Below are 14,382 nucleotides of genomic sequence, written 5' to 3' on the forward strand. Positions count from 1 at the left end.
ATCAATATGCCGCGACTACGCAGCCTACGTAGGCCTGCGTCGCATGCTTGATCCAGATTCAAATAAATTTTACGTATCAAAGTATGCCGCAACAATTAAACTCACAAGAAGTCGCTCAAACCAAACCGTCTTTGTTACCATAGTCACATTTCGCATAACACGGTCTACGCTAGAAATTGTTACGTAATATGTTTCCAAATACTAAATTCGTAAAACAATTCTATGCGTCATCATTACGCATATAGGTTGAACACTGAACTGTCATGTCAAAAAGGAAAGCCGAAAGTTGAAATTCAAAGAAGGTTTGGCGCATTAAATAGTTTTGACTGGAGTCAGAGAGGTAAACCCGTCCTTTTAGTTTGTGCCGAGCAGGTCGTCGTGTTTATGGAATATAATTTAAGTCGGTATTATGACAAAACACAAAGAAAGACACTCTGTCAATGGAGGGCGAATTTCAGAAGAGCTGATAGCTTCATTCAATAACAAAGCTATTTCACCAAGCTGCACACTGCTCGGAAGGCAGCAACCAAGACAAAAAGCTTTGTTGTATCCCAAATAAATCTTAATGCCTTGATAGAAAAACGTGGATAGAGGTTTAAAGAGAGTTCAAAATGTATCATGTTTAACATTGTTTCGAATTATGACTGTGCATTATTATTATTAACATTTATTATTTAACCGTCACACTCACCGTTACCTATTATCAACACATCCACTGTGCAGAATTTATTAGCAATGCAATTCACTGATTTCAATTTCGAAATAAAATTAATACACTTGAGAATATAGCTACATTTTTGACTCGGCCCGCCAACGTGTTTCTGCTTCTCATTTGGGCCGCGGATAAAAAATAATTGCCCACCCGTTATAGAACGAACTTGGAAAAACCAGATCTGGTCAAAGCAGTCATCGTTGGTACTCAAGTAGAAATAACGCCGTAAATTTCTGCCCAAGTAGAAGTAGAAGCGATTTACTGTCAAGTAAAAAAGAAAGTATTCTAGACCCAGTTTTGCCGTGGCGAGATAGCGTATAGTGGTATAATCAATAGCTGCAACACGAGTTGCGGGTTGCGGGCTCGAGTCCGACCGAGGTCGACTCCGGAATTCCTACCTACATGTTGTAGGTTTATCTAGGCTCCTCCTCGCCATCTCATCCGTGTAAGCAAGTGTCTTATAAAAGCCTAAAAGTGGGCCGTGATACAAGTCGGCAGCTACGGAATAAAAACGGAAGATTGGCCTGGTGTAAATGACCATAGCAGTCGACAAACACCATGAGTACCTGAAAACAAACAAGCAAACCCAGTTTTGCCCCGATTAGCTCTATACTGGACGTGACTTATTGGCAGCCAGCTATTGTTTTTCAGGGAGAAAGCAAACCACGAGATGTTCTATTCTACTTGGACTCTAGCGGAAGCGTCGGGAAAGACAGATTTGAAACCATGAAAGAAGTCAGCAAAGCTATAATCGATTGTGAGGCTTTAACTTTTCGCAGCCGTCAACAGTGTCATTTCAATCGTGGCCGTTTCATAGGCGCTATTCAAAATTTTATGCAGTCACACAATTGTACAAATGCTTGCGAACAGAGCATAGCCTATGATTATAATCAGAGATGTACAGAGGTAGCCGCATTCTTAGCCAAAAGTGTGTATTTACACCCGCGTACCACCCGTGATATACCGGTGTGAATATACAGTATACACTTACACATACACTCATGGTACAGGAAAACAAAACCTTACAGCTCAGAATTATTCTGTGGTTATAAATCCTACGTGCCCACTCGCACTATACGTTCCTACGTTTCTACGTGCATGCATAATTCGGATTAAAATGTTGTACTCGATTTATTCCGTGGAGTAAGTCTGAGGTAGGCTATATACGCTCTGTCTCCCTCCGTGTACCACGGGTGGTACATGGTACAAGGGTGTGAAGTGAATACACATTTTTCGCCAAGAGCATGCTAAAGTGTTTTTTCGAAACGCAGCTCTGTGTGGATCCATAGCTCTCGGCAAGTATCAGACCAGAGTGGCGATGGCCACTTTCAACGCCCGCCAGTTGCTGTCTTTCCCATTCACGACCACATCGAGCAGGGTTCAAGTAAAGGGCATGATAGACAGAGTACCGTAAGTACAGACGATCGTTGATATACTCTTTCCAATTCTCTACTGGTTGCTGACGATTACCTCTGACGAGTGTCAGCAGAAAATATTCGGGTTTACTTCAATATGAGTATGCTATTCGATTGCACATTGATATATTGAGGTATAGGCCTACCATCAATATTCTCTTCCAATATCTCTAAAGGTCGCCAGAAACGAAATATACTTTTACCATTTCAAAGTTCTCAAGTGGGTTCTGCCTACTTCCGCTATCCTTACTCAGTTGGTTGTGATTTTCGAACACGCTCCCATTTGTATAGGAAAGGAAAGGACGTAGTTTATTTTTGTCCTTGATGTTTTGCGGCATATACACCGACTCATGATACAAATACACCCGATCTGTGCATGCATATGCATGCCATGACTGCATGATGTGCATACGCCGCTGGACAAGGAAGTGCAGATATAGCCTTTACGGCTTTCTAAGTCATGCACCATCTCTCCATGCTATCCCAGTAATACATGAGCGCCAAGCAGGGAAGTCATGGATACCAGTGTTACTAATAAGGTCTTTCGTCAGACGCGGCCGGGAATCGAACCAACGACCTACCGATCAAGAAGCCGGACGCTTCACCATTACGCTATCTTTTCTGCTATCCTGTCTTCCCACAACATTGTCACCAAGTGCTATTTGTATACTTGACTATAGTATTTTAGGCAAAGGTACATTTGGGATTTTGGTTGTAGTTTTGGAAACAGTTCGCGTCACTTTTATAAGTGAAGTTTCAGAGGTGTTCAGTAATGAAATATACTTCTACCTTTTCGGAGTACTCAAGATTAGGTTCTGCCTCAACTTACACTGCTTACTGAAATGGTTACTACATATCATTTACAATCTCGAAATCTAATATCGAATTCGAATCCGACTTTGGAAAGGGTTGCTATTTTGTTGTTCAGATTCGACCGGGACTACTCTTATTCGTCGTGCATTAAAAAAGCCCTGGAGTACGTGCTGACCGGAATATATTTGGAGAAAAACGGCGCCAGAGACCCCAGTTATGCGGAGGGGGATATGTTCATCCTGACTGACGGGTAATAACCAGATTTGGTCCAAGTAGTCATGGTCTTTACTCAAGTAAATGTAGAAGCATCGATGTAGATTTCTACTCAAATACAGCGTACCAACTTCAAATATACATGCCAAAATTATATGAACCGGAATTAGAAATTAAGGTTCTCAAGCAGTTTTATAAAGTTTGATTTAGTCGCATGCTATTCGCAGTTAATTACAGGTGGCTACTTTTGAAATTGTAAGATGTATCTTGGCGAGTAAAGCCAAATGACTAATGACTCTACTAATAATTGTCGAAAAATATTAATTTACTTTGACACGGGGCTATTTTTCCCATGTCTGATGACAATTTCACTCGTAAAATCGGTGTAAGCATATCACAAAACTACTTTACATAATCCGAAGTGTAAAAAGTTAGTAGTTTAGCTTGAAAACAACGGTTAAGGTCGAAGTGGAAATAGTCTTCAAATATAACCACTTGAAGAGCTTCTTGGATGTACAGAACTTCGGTGTACAATTGAATAGTATATTCATTTCAATATTATTATACAATGCAATTTTATCACCACTGGAGTAATTAGCACAAGTGTACTGCAAGTATATATACGAAGTCTTTCTAGTTTTCGGGTTACTGCAAATGCAAAACCTACTTCACTACTCGGAAAAGTAGAGGAACTTACTTACTAACCACCTTAGCCAGGTGTATTTGGAAGGCCTCATTAAAATAAATGAGTTTGTATCGGTAGTTTTACAAACGGCGCAATCTTTCCCGTAACTTAGTTTACGCAATCTAAGATTAGCATCCATAATAATCATGCCGATTTCGAGTCATATCCAGAGGTGGTAAAAGTAGTCACCGACGCTACTCAAGTAGAAGTAGAAGTAACGCCGAAATTTGTACTCAAGTAGAAGTAGGAGTGGCGGTTGACAAGTAAGTAAGGAAGTAGGTATTTTACGCCTTTTAGCCTAAAAAACTGAAAAATGTCAAGTAGAACCAGAAGTAGTCTAAAATCGAAACTACTTAATAAGTAGTGCGAGCAGGCAAAATCTACTTCAAGTACATCAAAAAGTAGAAGTACTTCGTTACTGACCGCCTCTGGTCATATCTATATCTTCAAAAAACAACTCAAACTCTATACCAGTGGTTCTCAACCTTTTTGTCTTCGTGGACCCCTATGGACCGTCACGGACCCCCGCGGAACCCCTCCCCCCAAACCCAAGTTTTTGTTCAAATTCACACCAAGTATCGTGCAAGCGTCATCTGTCTTGTGCAAATATTAGCTCTATAGGCTAGTGATAAAGAGAAACAAAATGACTTTTCTGGAAAATAACATCACACTATTTATGTAGAAATTAGAAAGACTTTCTGCAGCGAATTCTTAAAATCCACGACGCCGATTTGATATGAACGGGTGCCGGAAATCAATTCGCACAATGATAGAGGTTGTGGCGAATGTAAAAATTACCCTAAACGCTTCAGACGACAATTTTTGGTATGATATAAATGGCATCGACATTTAGAAACGGAACATATAACGTCATGCCTAGTAATTTCTATGTAGCAGCTCTTATTGAAGTTATTCTGGAATAGCTGTTATTTACATCACAGGAGAAAATGGATTTTTACTAACAATTTGTTTTGGAAACCCCAACATAACATCTATAAACTCAGTAATACGATAGTATAAGTAGGCTATTGGTTCTTAAAATTAGTTTGCTCAGTAGAGTGTTTCATCTCAGACTGTCATTCTGTTTATGTGAGTCTTGAAGTTTCAACAGTTGAAGTGAAAGTGCCTCGTGATTTCTCTGATTAATACAAATTAGGTTGTCAACCATATTACAAATTTGGAGGTTTCGCGGACCCCCTGAAAATGCTTACCCCGGTTGAGAGCCACTGGTCTATACATTGACTATTGATAACGATGAGAAATTGCTAAGCGGGTCAGAAGTCACTTGTTACTGGAATCAATTGAATTGAAAAATAGATCGATTATAACAAGCTCTCTTATTAGCGCCGTACCATCAAATGTGTCTGTCACGATTCATCGATTTTCCATAAGTTAGTATACATACAATCGATCCATCTATCTACGTTATGGCCGTTTTGGGATTGCAAAGCAGAGATTGGAAGCGCTGCTTATAGGCTACTCGAAAGGCCTAAAGTCCAGCGTCTGGTTTCGCTGAAAGTGATCTCTTCTTCATTAGGGTCAAAAGTTGATACCGGGTGACTTAAACCAGTGTTACTCTCCCAAATACCGCATGTTCCCATAAATGTACCGTTAACGAACCCACCAATGTCCTTACCCACTGATAGCGATGCCTTGCGTCATTTCTGCTTATTAGGGTCAGAAGTTGACATCGTGTGATATACGCCAGTACTACTCTCAAAAATACGAATGGGTACAGCGTTTATTTTCCCCGTCAATGTACTGTGTACAGTACAAGCGTATACCCTTTTCTAATTCTAAGTACAGAGATAAACAAAGGTCTTCATATTTGCCATATATTACAAGACCGCCATGTCGTATAGTTGCCAGTCCATGAACTTGATGCATTCCAAATCTGCAGAACTTGTCAATGTATTGTCATCATTGGCACTGAGTTGAAGTGAGTATTCTAGGCATAGTTTGTACTAAAAAATTGAAAACTGTTAGCTAGAAGTAATCTAAAATAATAACTACTTGATGAAGTGCTAGTATATAGACAACGTTTACTTTTTTGACTTCCTCTGGTTATAGAATACGGTAAATAGGAACTGCGTAGATTATCTGAATGTAACGTCGTAACTTCCAACTCAGGTGGAAGTAACCTATACTTGAGTAGGCTACTTGCGTAATCGCCTACAACTTCATTCAGTTGCGCAAATTGTGACTTTGGTGGCGACGACAAGGAATTCCAGCGAATGGCGTACAGGCTGAAATTGAATAAAGTGAACGTGTACGCAATCGGGATCGGACTGCAGGAAAACTGCAAGAACATTTTAAAGGTAACCATGTTGTAGCCAGACATTACGAAATAGAGTAGGGCGATTATTTTTGGGCATGTAAAAAAAGTTAAAATTTTGTCAAAATTGTCAAATTTCCTTGCAACGTATCGTACAATGATTGTACTGTATGCAAACCTCTCATTTTACATTTTACACACTTTCCTTAAAATTATACTGACTGATTATCACAAAATATAGCAATTATCTCTAATTGTGCATCGGTAAATTCCGAACTTTCATACAATATCGCGAAACTTAACTACTTGAGTTCGTCGTAATTCAAAAATTTAAATTTTAGACCCAAAGTTTTCGTTCTAAGTAAAAATAAATAATTCTAGTTGACAAATTAGACAAATTACAGCGAAATGCCGGTAATCTAATTATATTCTGATTTCTGAAACATTTCTATGCTCTAAATCCAATTCCGAACTAATTTCTGGCTTTCCTGAAAAAAAAGGATGCATGTTAACTGTTTAGAGCAGGGGTTCTCAACCTGGGGGGCGCGCCCCCCTTGGGGGGCGCGGGAGGCTCTCAGGGGGGGCGCGAAAAATTGACGAAGTCAGTATAGGGGGGGGGGGCGCGAGAAATTGACAAAGTCAGTATAAATTGTACATGTCTGAACATGTCTTTCACATCCATTATGAGATGACGATTAATGAAGACGAAATTTATTCCATATTCAAGAAAGCATGCAAAATACAAACTCTAGCAACCGCGCTCAACGGAGTATAGTCTGATTTCAACGTCATTTGAGCAAATTTTTGAAATTCTTTGGAGATATAGAGAGCAATTACCACGTGTAAGTCATTCATTGCTTCATAGCTTTGACAGTAGCCTAAAGCTTGTCGCGCTGGGTATCTCTTACTAGTAGCTTGCGAACTGCACTGCCTAAGACAGACTTAGATGCAACATAGGTTGCCCGGTTTCGCCCTCAATTAGGCTATAAATCAAGACAATTTAATTATTTTCCAAAACTGATCAAATTTAGCCTGGCAGGACAGAACGACGCCTTTGCTCTCTGTACTCACTACCAGCATCAGGATTAGTCTCAGCTAGGGTGACCTACCTAATTAATGGATGTCTTGTTCAATGTTTTTTTCTTATTTTCAAACAAGTTTGGAGAAATTTGTCAGCAATGTAAAAGACTCAACAACTGGAATGCAGATTCAGAATTGGCGTAAGATATCCCTTAAGTATACTACTAGATCAGGGGTGGGCAGCCTGCGGCCGTAGAAGGGAATTTGAGCGGCCGTCGACGCCTAATTCAATTAGTATGTGTTGGCGGCCGTAGACATGCAAATTGCAATTACGAATTCACTCCCGCATTTTCGAGAGATTTTAATTAATCTTGAAATTTTCTTCACCTTCCACGCAATTCAACAAGACTTCATTTTTCGATTTTAATGCAGTAGCGCCCTTCTTAATCTGATCCGAATGGGAATTGGCAAGAAATAACAATTCGTTCGCGGCCCTGAAAAATTTTCGCGCTCCGCGCGACAATATGCACCTCCCGGCAACTATTCATAACATTGTTACTCGCGATTTTGGTGCGTACCATAGGCCGTTGTGAAAAGTAGAATAGTCCGGTGTTCACCGGGAATGGATATGGACACTTTACCATAATAATTTTGCGTCCAGATCGTTCATTGCGGCTATGCCCTGGAATGCCGCCTTACGCTACATAAGCAATCGAAATGCGGCCATGATTATCAAAAACGTTGCCAACTTCTGTATTAGATGATGTGCTCTTTTTGACATGACGATAAAAGCAAGGGGGGTCAGGGGGGCGCGAGTTTTTTGACCATCTCCAAGGGGGGCGCGTGTCAAAAAAGGTTGAGAACCACTGGTTTAGAGCGAAAGAAGCCGAGTTCGGCGTACAGACATTTGCCAGTCTCGTCCTTATAATAATGAGCTCTGATCTGACATGAAGTGAGATGAGATGTCCTTGATTTTGTTGTATTTCTTTGTAATTCAGAATTTAGACAATGTCCAAGATTTTGGAAATTCATTGATTTCAATTCTAATCTAATTTGGAAAGAACAGGGTACCTATCATTTTAATTTTAATCCAATGTGGATAAGCTCAAAGTTTTCTAGTTGTCTAGCGTTACATATATTCCTATGTAAGGCATTATTTATAATGTACACCGCGTTGTCAGGATTGCTAACATATATCCGGGTTTTATCGCAGGTTCTCGCCAGAGGGGGAAGATGTTTCCATTTCTTCTTTCTGGACGATTGGGACGTGGACATTGACGACTTTTTGTACAGGCTGAAAAACCCTTCACAAGATCGTTGTCTCCCCCAATGGGAATTTCCAGAGCTCAATTGCCTCGAGAGGGCAAATCAAAGTTAATTTTTTCCTTTAATTGGTACTTACTGCAGCGATACAAAGAAAAAAGCTGCGATTTATGTTGCTGAAATTCAGTGAAAGCAGTCAAACATATAACGGGGACAGTAACGGAAACGCGGATGTTTCAATACCTTTGATGGTCGTAATCACTTGTCTTGTGGACTACAACAACATCAATTTAATGCTATTGGTTTGATGCAACATCGCGTGTTGAAAATTTGCATGCTTTTAGTAACAATCGATGTCGACTCTACATGTATAATCCCTGCTCAAGTGTTTTATATTAGAAGCTTATACGCGATAGGGATATAGATTAGAGTCAAGATGGTCGTTCTATAAGGCTGTTATTCACTTCGTCAATCTACAGTAGGTATTTGAAGGCGATGCTAAATCATCTTGATCGGAATACAATGGAAAGAAAGAAATATCTTCAGAAATCAGCTAAATTCTGCTATTTTCAAATTCTATACTTACTACCATAGGCCATGACTAATTTGACCACCTGTTGCACTGATCGACCTGCAGCGGGCTATCTCAGAACTTTATGCCATGGGTTACCTATAATTTAAACTCATTTTTGATTAAGTTCTACTTAGGGTTACCATATATATACCATAGGGTTGCTTTATTTTTCATGAAAACGAAAATATCCTACGAGGACGCCTAAATGTCCTCCTGTTTGGGAATTGGTCCGACAACCAAGCTTATGGGCAGACACAACCAAAAAATGCCATAAATGGCGCGAAATCTGTAATGTGGATGTTCGAGCGGATGTTTTTGGCGTAGGACTCGAAAAATGATCTTTATATAGTCAACACCGCAGCAGTATTATTACAAAGTGGGTCAATAGGGAGTCGAGACGGGAAAATGACCTTTTTTTAGTCAACACAACAAGATTTCCCGTAAAAATGTTAGGATCAGCAGTTTTGAAGTCCGGTAATCTGACTTTTACGATTTGTAAAAAGTGTCCGGCCTTCCGGATCCGTAAATATGGTAACCTACATATAAGAAACCTAAGACGCATTTAACTCTTCAGGGCTCTCTTATCGCTGTAACGTGATAATGATTGATACTGGAATATTCTAAACGAAATTTAAAACTCGACAAGGAACTGAATCACTTGGTACTCGATTGTGCCCAGCACCCACCACTTATTTAAAGTGCCGAAAAGCTAATTGTAAGCTGATTATAATAATAAATTAATCAATTACTAACCAGGGCGCAATCGATTTCTGCCAAATAAAGTCTTGTGACAGATATATCTGGTCTAGTTCACGTTTTCTTCACTCTAAAACTGTCTGCCGCACAGCAGGAAAAGTGTATAATATAGTGTTGCGGAATATGCATGAGCTCGTGAGACCGTTTAATCGATTGTATATGAATGAATGAGTTTTTCGTTAGTGTCAGTGATAAGCGCTTGCTGTGGTCGTGAAGTCAATCAATATGCGATTTTGATACAGTATTGGATTAGTAACTTGTAAAATCCTAAACTATATTGATAAAATCAAGTAATACATACCAGAAAACACCATACCGGTGGGAGTTACCCTAGTTGGTCCAAGGGGCATTGCGCGCAACGCTCTAAATGGTGTGCTCTCAAATCAACGATAAAAGCAACCATTTCCCTCAGAAAGTCAATGCATTCAAACTGCAGGTAAAATATTTACGCCAGTGTTACCTTCCACTCTGTCATCGCATCATAACCCCTTTGCACAATTTCTGGCACGCGTCACTTTCTCGACGCCACCAAGCCGGGAATTTGAGATGTTGTCAACCGAAGAGCAAGGAAGAAGGCCTCGTAAAGAAGGACAGACGGAATACCAATATGGAACATCAAATTTCGCGGATTCCGCTAAAATTGTCAGGGATGATTCCAATCGTGGTGTCGTGTTGCAATATTTGTCGCATCCTTGTCGTGACTATAGCTGTGATGAACGGATTTTGATTTCTGAGAATCTGAATCGATCCGACTCCTCGGTTCGGTTTCACAGCAATTTTTATCAGTTCAATACAGCACAAAAAATTGCGATACAATGAAAAGGTAGGAAGGTGTCGAAACGACTTGGAGTAGTCTTTGGAATCAAACTCCCACCTTGGCCAGGAAGGTGTAAAGAGGAGGCTTGCACACTGAATGAAAAGTAAAAGAAGACACTATAGAAAAAGCACGCGACAAAAACAGGTAGAATGTTACGGAAGGCAAGATCGATAGGTCAGGTCGTGGTCCAGTCTGGTGTTTATTTAGAAGAAATTGCTGTTATTTTGATTTGAATGTGAACATGCTCGTGCTCGTCGACTGTCAGATGGCAGGCGGGATACTGTTCCACACGTCAGGTCCGGCATATTTGATATAGTGATGATCTTTTCGGTCGATCATATGATATTTAGACGGCGTGGACGCGCGTGTGTTGTACTTGTGCGCTCTTGATTCCGAGGTAAAGAAGTCATTAAAATATTCAGGGCAATGACCGCAGTGGAACTGATACATTAACTTGGCGATTTCACCTGGAGTCTTTGAGGAATAATCCGTCCAAATCCCAAGGATATCATCCGGATATGCAAAGAAATCCTAAAAATCTCGCCCAGAATCCGAAAAATTCGAACTTTTGCTGAGATAAGATACAGTTTACAAAGGCTATATAGTTGGGGTTTGCTGATGTATATTTGCTTGGAAATTTGACAGAACAACTTTAGAGTGCTACCAGTCTTGTCACAGGATATTTACAATGTTCAATATCCGTGTTTGGTTGTCGAGCTGACGATTTATTCTTTTGGCTTGAAATCAAAAGTTACGTCGGGTCAGAACCTCAGAACTATCCGAAATTATCCGAAACAAAGTCTAATAATAATCCGACTGTCACAAATAGTACAATATCCGGTCCCAGTCCTTTCCGAGTCCGTCCGATGATCATATGACAACACCTTGACGTAGTAATGTTCATTGTTCATGGTTCGGTTTATGCAATGAGGTCGGTGTTTGATCTACCTGTACGGCGAATGCTTTATGACAGTCATAAGGTTTACGCGCTTTTTACTGCGTGTCGATTGCGTGTGCTGATAATTTGTGCTCACCAGAGCACAGAAATGAACGCCCTCAGTAGTTGGTGTACAAACTGTGTATGCGGTACTGATTTTTAAAGTTTTCTCGGTTCGGTTCATTAGCAATTTTTATCAGTTCAATTCGAGATATCTAACCTACGTAGAAAGTTTTCTCGGTTGGGTCTATTAGCCATTTTTATCAGTTCCGTGGGTTGATTATCTATAGTTCAATACATCACAAAAATTGTGATACAATGAAACGAAACCAAACCAAACATTCTACTAATATCGCGAATTGATGATATATTGGTCACTGAGTTTACTAAATCAATGATTTAGAATTATCATGATTAAAGTCAAAACAGCTTCTTACCTCACATGCGTTCGTAATTCTAAACGTTGCGATGCGTAAGATCTACATTATACGCGGACACATTCATTCTAAACGCCACTTACCTCAGAAAAAGACACATGACGTCATAACATTAGTACATACTTGGGCCCAATTTCTCTCGTCGCACCAACCTACTTTACATTCAGAGCAGGAAGGCTCACCTATACTCTCGTTTCAATCACAGGGAGCGTTTTCAGTCTTACTGCGGTGGAGATGTGCTTCAGGCTATCGTAAATTTAGCAGATGCACGGGTGAATACGAGTCGGCGAGACTGTCAATTTGTTTCGGGTAAAGTTTACATATCAAAGGACGTTGCATTTGAAGTAGCATATTTACTCGTCTTTCGTGGTAGCAGCCAGCGTAAATATAATCGAATCAGCATACACACTTACACAGTTTGTTCTGGCTATAAAAACATTATTTGTCTGGCTTATGCATATATACTATTGCGTGCATGTATATTTTATATCAATTATATACGAATGCGCTAACCAATTTGTTTCAACGGTAGTCGATGATATTTGTATATCACTGCAGCAAGGTAGGCCCGATCCGATATACGCGGTACGATATTCTACTGTGATATTTTGTGTGTGTTCAGGACAGTGCATTGTTGTCTTCGACAGACAAGGCTTTGTCAGAGACTTTAGGTATGCCGATATGAATGGGAGCGCTTTATTTGTTGGCCAAAGCAGACTTGGGCAATTAGATAACTCTAGTTGTATAATTTAACTAAATTAGAGCGAAATGCCAGTAATCTAATTCTAATCTAATTTGTGAAATGTCCTTATGTTCTAATTCTAATTCTAATCTAATTTGTGAAATGTCGCTATTTTCTAATTCTAGTTCTAATCTAATTATTGTTTCCTGAGAATGCCTCTTTGTCCGAGGCATATTGCACTATTGCAGTGAGCCGCTAAGCCGCCATCGCCTTACTCACACCGTGCAGTCATAGTAGATATTATGACGAATAATAGCCTGCTAGAGTAGCTTGTAGTCTGAGAACAATATTCTAGTTTTTAAAACTTTACGTTATTAGTACATCGCCGTTCTGACTAACATGGGCGATGCCCATCGTTACCATAAAAGAAGCATTATTTCATTAAAGTGTAGTAAAAATCGAGCCAAGCTTGGTGTACAGCAGTTAACCATCCTCATAAGTATGGGAATGCACTGTTGTTGTTGTTTATTAAACAAAAAACATGTGGCGCTTATCGCCTGACGGCCGTTTGCACCCCGCACTGTGATTTGATATGAACTGAATTTTGATGTATTCATTTCCCATGTACAATTTCATTCAATTTCCAAGTTCTTCCGAACTGAGTGGGCTACCTCTAATTCTAATTTAATTTGGAAAACGCTGTGTATCTCTAATTCTAATTCTAATCTAATTTTGAAAAACTGTGTAGCTCTAATTCTAATTCTAATATAATTAGAAAAAAACTGTGCAGCTCTAATTCTAATACTAATCTAATTCAGAAAAGCTGAAAATTTTCTAGTTGTCCAAGTCTGGGCCAAAGGATATCAGCTGCGTCAGAAATCTCGGATGACTGCCGCCAGCTCCTGTGGGTGTCATGTTTAGTTTGCGTAGCAGTTGGCATATCATTTGTATGTCTTATTCTGTTTCAATTTGGTCTAAAAGCCAGGTTAGGACAAGTAACGACAATAAAAACACGTTCCTTCATAATATGCAGTGTGCTATACTTAGGCCGCTGTCGATCGAGGAATATAAACCAGTCAGAACGCCCGCCAATCCGCCAATTGAAAATTTGAATCCAACTTTGACTCCATATATATTCTAACGTTGTAAACAAGGATATAGGCCAGGCCCACACGCTATATGACTTCACGAACATTTTACTGTGTTGCCCTTATTCTAGTCCAAAATTCTTTATTAGTTTGAGTCCGAACCCAACTAATAGCTTATAAAATTGCATAAAATGTTGATAATTAATTAAACCCGAATATTTTAGGCTGACACTTGCCAGGGGTATTCGTCAGCAACTAACAGAGAATTGTAAAGAACATTGTAGGGGAGATGTGGTACCGATGGATCAAAAATTGGAAAATGATCGCTGGCCCCAAAATGTTCAGCCGAAAACAGCAGATCTTTTGCTGGCTCAGCACTTTGATACAAGCTCTACCTATCGCACACATATACATGAATATCCGTCTTTTCAAAAAATATTTATGGACGTTCAAAATTTGTTGCTCGAACGTGTCATCGGTCCCCACCCGGTGGGTCCAATGGCACACGACCAGGGGACCTATGACACATATTCCCTAAAAAAAACTCAGATGTGACAACTTTTCTTGCTCAGTATTATAATCTAAGCTACAGGAAGCCAAAGAAGAATGTTTGATCGCAACCATCAAAACATATAATAAATATTAACTCAAATGTTGTCATAAAATCACGTTTCGATTTAGGCTTTGACTTATAA

At 39.7% G+C, this 14,382-nt stretch overlaps 1 protein-coding gene across 1 annotated transcript in view; it reads left to right on the plus strand.

Annotated features, from left to right (window-relative positions):
* The window catches only part of LOC145443397 (uncharacterized), a 32,125-nt gene extending 23,355 nt beyond the window's left edge, over positions 1–8,770 (plus strand). The window contains exons 14-18 of the mRNA XM_080321369.1: positions 1,364–1,469; positions 1,984–2,122; positions 3,056–3,190; positions 6,027–6,156; positions 8,347–8,770. Of these exons, the coding sequence (XP_080177495.1) occupies positions 1,364–1,469; positions 1,984–2,122; positions 3,056–3,190; positions 6,027–6,156; positions 8,347–8,511 (675 nt within the window). The 3' untranslated portion in view covers positions 8,512–8,770. The remainder of the gene's footprint in view (positions 1–1,363; positions 1,470–1,983; positions 2,123–3,055; positions 3,191–6,026; positions 6,157–8,346) is intronic.
* Positions 8,771–14,382: the final 5,612 nt, after the last annotated feature.

Source organism: Botryllus schlosseri, chromosome 7 (genome assembly GCF_051294905.1).
Source record: "Botryllus schlosseri isolate E-star chromosome 7, Bs_hap1, whole genome shotgun sequence".
Taxonomy (NCBI): Eukaryota; Metazoa; Chordata; class Ascidiacea; order Stolidobranchia; family Styelidae; genus Botryllus; species Botryllus schlosseri.